Source organism: Pygocentrus nattereri, chromosome 2, assembly GCF_015220715.1.
Source record: "Pygocentrus nattereri isolate fPygNat1 chromosome 2, fPygNat1.pri, whole genome shotgun sequence".
Taxonomy (NCBI): domain Eukaryota; kingdom Metazoa; phylum Chordata; class Actinopteri; order Characiformes; family Serrasalmidae; genus Pygocentrus; species Pygocentrus nattereri.
The window spans coordinates 13,873,654-13,879,653 of NC_051212.1; the positions used below are offsets into that span (position 1 = coordinate 13,873,654).

Sequence of the window (6,000 nt, forward strand, 5' to 3'; positions counted from 1 at the left end):
ATTAAGCTCTGATTCATTAGTTAAGTATTAATAATCATTCAATGTAATGAAGACGTTTATTAAGCTCTGATTCATCAGTTAAGTATTAATAATCATTCAATGTAATGAAGACGTTTTATTAAGCTCTGATTCATTAGTTAAGTATTAATAATCATTCAATGTAATGAAGACGTTTATTAAGCTCTGATTCATCAGTTAAGTATTAATAATCACTCAATGTAATGAAAACGTTTATTAAGCTCTGATTCATTAGTTAAGTATTAATAATCATTCAATGTAATGAAAACGTTTATTAAGCTCTGATTCATTAGTTAAGTATTAATAATCATTCAATGTAATGAAAACGTTTATTAAGCTCTGATTCATCAGTTAAGTATTAATAATCATTCAATGTAATGAAAACGTTTATTAAGCTCTGATTCATCAGTTAAGTATTAATAATCATTCAATGTAATGAAGACGTTTTATTAAGCTCTGATTCATTAGTTAAGCATTAATAATCATACAATGTAATGAAGACGTTTTATTAAGCTCTGATTCATTAGTTAAGTATTAATAATCATTCAATGTAATGAAGACGTTTTATTAAGCTCTGATTCATTAGTTAAGTATTAATAATCATTCAATGTAATGAAGACGTTTATTAAGCTCTGATTCATTAGTTAAGTATTAATAATCATTCAATGTAATGAAGACGTTTTATTAAGCTCTGATTCATTAGTTAAGCATTAATAATCATTCAATGTAATGAAGACGTTTTATTAAGCTCTGATTCATTAGTTAAGTATTAATAATCATTCAATGTAATGAAGACGTTTTATTAAGCTCTGATTCATTAGTTAAGTATTAATAATCATTCAATGTAATGAAGACGTTTTATTAAGCTCTGATTCATTAGTTAAGTATTAATAATCATTCAATGTAATGAAGACGTTTTATTAAGCTCTGATTCATTAGTTAAGCATTAATAATCATTCAATCTAATGAAGACGTTTTATTAAGCTCTGATTCATTAGTTAAGCATTAATAATCATTCAATGTAATGAAGACGTTTTATTAAGCTCTGATTCATTAGTTAAGTATTAATAATCATTCAATGTAATGAAGACGTTTTATTAAGCTCTGATTCATTAGTTAAGTATTAATAATCATTCAATGTAATGAAGACGTTTTATTAAGCTCTGATTCATTAGTTAAGTATTAATAATCATTCAATGTAATGAAGACGTTTTATTAAGCTCTGATTCATTAGTTAAGTATTAATAATCATTCAATGTAATGAAGACGTTTTATTAAGCTCTGATTCATTAGTTAAGTATTAATAATCATTCAATGTAATGAAGACGTTTTATTAAGCTCTGATTCATTAGTTAAGTATTAATAATCATTCAATGTAATGAAGACGTTTTATTAAGCTCTGATTCATCAGTTAAGTATTAATAATCATTCAATGTAATGAAGACGTTTTATTGAGCTCTGATTCATTAGTTAAGTATTAATAATCATTCAATGTAATGAAGACGTTTTATTGAGCTCTGATTCATTAGTTAAGTATTAATAATCATTCAATGTAATGAAGACGTTTTATTAAGCTCTGATTCATTAGTTAAGTATTAAGTGAGCTGAAAACTTTTTCACACTCACCTGATACAGTCAGTGTAACAGCATCACTGGTGTGTGAGTAGCGTGATGTTCCTCTCTTTGTTCCTCTACAGGTGTATGTTCCTCCGTCAGACGCTGTAACAGAGCTGATATTGTACTGCTGTTCATTACTGACAGCAGTGGATGAACCAGCTTTAAACCAGCTGTACTGCCAGTTAGAGACTCCTCCTCCCTGTATGTCACATCTGAGAGTGACAGTCTCTCCTATAAACACCTGATCATCAGGCTGTATGGACACCGCAGGTTTTGGTCTCTCTGTGGAGAGAAAGAAATCCTCAGAACAAATAATTCAGATAAAGACGATTTCTACAGTGCTGTGAAAAAGTATTTGCCCCTCACCCGATTTCTTCTACTTCTATTTTTACATTCTAAAACAAAGACAACACAGGTAAACACAAAATGCAGCTTTTAAATGATCCCTCCTTTATTGAAGATAAAGATTTATTCAATACCAAAACCATGTGACCCACCTAACCTATCAACCAAACTATTGTGAAAAAGTAATTGCCCCCAAAACCTAATATCTGGTTGTGTCAACTTTGGCAATAACGACTACAATCAAACGTTTGTGATGACTTGTGATGCGTCTTTTACATCGAGTGGAGGAATTTTGACCCACTCTTAAAACAGGAGAACTGCTTTAATTCGGCTGCACTGTGTGATTTTCGAGCATGAACTGCCCGTTTAGCACAGGGTCTCCACTGAGCTGCAGGACTGGGGACCCTGATACTGACCTGATACTGACCTAATGAATGTGCATTTTGAGCAGTGGCATTGTTTATCCACAAAAATATCAGGAGAGATTATGCAAAGAAACAGTTTGGAACAATTTACTGAAGTGAACTGACTGGAGGAGTCGTGTGTTTTTTACACCAAGAAGAAGGAGGAGCAATTACTTTGACAGAATACAGCATCAGATAATTACGCTCTTTATGACTTGTAATTAAAAAGGAGACAAACAAAAAAAAACAATCATTGATTTTCTACAGGTTTATCCAATTTAGGATTTTCTTGTGTTTCTGTTCTCAGGCCAGACTTACACTTTTACTACCTGTGAACAATGGCCTGCCTGCCTCCCTGTCTGTCTGTCTGATAGTCCGTCTGTCTGTCTGATAGTCTGTCTGATAGTCTGTCTGTCTGTCTGTCTGTCTGTCTGTCTGTCTGTCTGTCTGATAGTCTGGCTGTCTGTCTGGTAGTCTGTCTATCTATTTATCGATCTATTTATCTAATCATGTACTTTTTACATGTATTAATAATAATAATATATAATATAATATACAGCAATGTGTATTATTTACTTTTTACTGTGTTGTTTTTTAACCAATCCCATTTTATCTCCACAGTAACTGCATTCTTTTAAAGCCAAACCTTTTCAGGTCAGGGTCCTCATGCAGAGGCAGTGTTTGTCTCACAACCCATCAAATATTTTGTGAACCGAAATTAAACATAAACTCGTCTTAAAATTCCTAATATTTTCAATTCATTTTGACACAAACTGTTATTTCCATCAAAAAATACAACAGAGTACCATGATAAACGAATGAAAATGCATCAGCCTGTATTGTTACTCAGTGAAACTGTGGAACAGAGAAATAATAAAATACTGACTCACTAATTTGTTCTGCAAACATGTTCTCATCTAAATCTGTTCTGATCCATGTTGTCAGCTAACATAGTAGCCCACCCGCTCTGAGCTCTGAGCTCTGATGATTTCTCAGACTAAAGCTTGTTTTACACTAGAATAACACAGCAGCTCAGCAGAGCAGAGTTCTACATCTTTATAGTGGCCGGGAGTTCAAAGCAGGAGCTGCACTGACTGCAAAACTGACTTGCAAAAACTGCAAGGAATGATGGGAAGCTCTGTCCTCTATCACCACAACGTTCAGAGACAGGCAGACTCTCACAATATAATCAGCAAATCACAGCTAATTACTGCATCACTCTTTACTGCAGTCTACTGCTTTAAGGAGGACAGTAGATCACTGCAGTGATCACTGCAGTGTAAATCACTTTCGTTTAGTCTCGTCTGGTCTTCTGCCGGTCGTAGTCAGCAGTCGGCGTCGGGGCTGCCGAGTTAAGATGGAAGAAAGTCGTGACGCGGGTCGTGGGCGTTGCAAATCACGTGCGTGAGGACGATTTCCAGAGCGGCCCAAGCGGCGTCCGTGGTCATAGAGCAGGTCGGGAGGTTCAGCAGTGAAGCTCTGCCCGTGAAGCCCCTAACGAGCAGGTAGGAGCTCCAACTCTCACCTTCACCCAGACTCGCCTAAACCAGCCTTAAACACCCGGACATGGGTTTTACAGCTGGAGCCGCATTCAGGGGTCTAGCAGGGGTCTAGCAGGATTCAGGGGTCTAGCAGGAGCTGAAGAGCTCAGTGTTAAGTGGGCTAACACCGTCATTGTCCAGGTCAAGCTGGTCCTTAAACTCACTTGTTCAGAAGCAGCTGCTGTAAGTGATGAAGAGACTGACTCAAAGTGGGAGCTGCTGGTACTTTCACTGTTCAGTTCTGACTTTTCTGTCTTTTGGAAGGAATAAGAAGTGATTTGTGTTTAAACAGCTTATTAAAATAATCCACTGCAGTGATCTCACAATAGTAGTGTGTATATATATTAGTGTCTGACTGAAGATCAGCATTTTAGGGTGTTTTGATTAAGAGTTCTCTAAAAGACCTGATCCTTTATCCGCGGTCTCAGTGAGGGACTGTGTAGGTACACAGATTAATTATAAACTTGTGGGGGGTGGAAAAGACTTATGAACGTAAAGTCTAATGAAAGGTACATTATTTATATAAAAAGGCAAAAAGGGTTCTTGAGCACTTCTTAGCACCTCCCTGGTACTGCCTGGATACATTTGAGATCAACTGGTAACTCCAGAGATTTCAGTGCTGTAAAACCTCGACCTGCTACACTGTATTAATAATTTCATTTAGTAGAAATCATAGTTAAGAGCTCACCCTTTACAGTGAGAGTAACAGAGGAACTGTTCTCCAGAGGTAGCCTGACTACCATTAGGTACCGAGATGAGATCCTCAGACCCTTTGTGAGACCATATGCTGGTGCGGTTGGCCCTGGGTTCCTCCTAATGCAGGACAATGCTAGACCTCATGTAGCTGGAGTGTGTCAGCAGTTCCTGCAAGATGAAGGCATTGAAGCTATGGACTGGCCCACCCGTTCCCCAGACCTGAATCTGATTGAGCACATCTGGGACATCATGTCTCGCTCCATCCACCAACGCCACGTTGCACCACAGACTGTCCAGGATTTGGCGCATGCTTTAGTCCAGGTCTGGGAGGAAATCCCTCAGGAGACCATCCGCCACCTCATCAGGAGCATGCCCAGGCATTGTAGGGAGGTCATACAGGCACGTGGAGGCCACACACAATACTGAGCCTCATTTTGACTTGTTTTAAGGACATTACATCAAAGTTGGATCAGCCTGTCGTGTGTTTTTCCACTTTAATTTTGTAAGTGACTCCAAATCCAGGCCTCCATTAATATATCTTCATTAATCAATAAATTTGATTTCCATTGATGATTTTTGTGTGATTTTGTTGTCAGCACATTCAACTTTGTACAGAACAAAGTATTTAATGAGAATATTTCATTCATTCAGATCTAGGATGTGTTATTTGAGTGTTCCCTTTATTTTTTTGAGCAGTGTATATATTTCTCAGAAAACTAAAACATTTGTCAGTTTCAACAATGGATATGTGGACTTTTTTTACTGTTCTCAATTAAATATAGGTTTTACATTTTGCACAGCAACAGCATTTTGGAAATGGTGTTGAATTTATTTATTTAGTTAATTTACAATTTTGTCGTTTAAAATTATTAGACAGTAACTAAGAAAACAACCATAGGGCTCATTTTCAAATCATAACAGCATTGGTTAAAGCAGAGTTAGTTAAACAGCTAATCAGACAGCAGCACAGCAGAGTCTCTAATAGAAATCAGTAAGTAAACTTCTATAATATGTAGACTTTTATAAATATAGACCTCTGTCAGTAAAACCAACAACAGTAGACATTTTATTTCAAGAGAACTCTTTATTATAAACCGGATTTTCTTTAGTTGTGATGTGAGACTGATAACATTTACTTAGCTAATGTTAGCATGCTAGTTATAATGTTTGTTTCAGGTAGCTGTAGCTCTTTATCTGATATTTAACTAAATTTTACTGAATATTAGGTCATTTTACACTCTCAGAAAAAACGGTACAACACTGTCACTGGGGCAATGCCCCTCTTGTCACTGTGGCGGTACCCTCAGGGGTACATCCCAATACCTTTAGTCATTTCACTAATACATTAGTGAAAGAATGGGTTGCTCTCAGGAGCTCAG

At 36.4% G+C, this 6,000-nt stretch overlaps 2 protein-coding genes across 5 annotated transcripts in view; one reads left to right on the forward strand and one right to left on the reverse strand.

The window, feature by feature from the left end:
- LOC108416657 (Fc receptor-like protein 5) overlaps positions 1-6,000 on the reverse strand; it is a 110,864-nt gene that overhangs the window by 63,665 nt on the left and 41,199 nt on the right. For 3 of the 4 annotated variants that reach the window (XM_037547395.1, XM_037547383.1, XM_037547386.1), the window contains exon 3: positions 1,645-1,917. The exons of the other annotated variant lie outside the window; for it this stretch is intronic. In XM_037547395.1, the coding sequence (XP_037403292.1) occupies positions 1,645-1,917 (273 nt within the window). The remainder of the gene's footprint in view (positions 1-1,644; positions 1,918-6,000) is intronic. 4 annotated transcript variants of the gene reach the window in all.
- LOC119266023 overlaps positions 1-6,000 on the forward strand; it is a 67,434-nt gene that overhangs the window by 49,551 nt on the left and 11,883 nt on the right. The window lies entirely within an intron of this gene.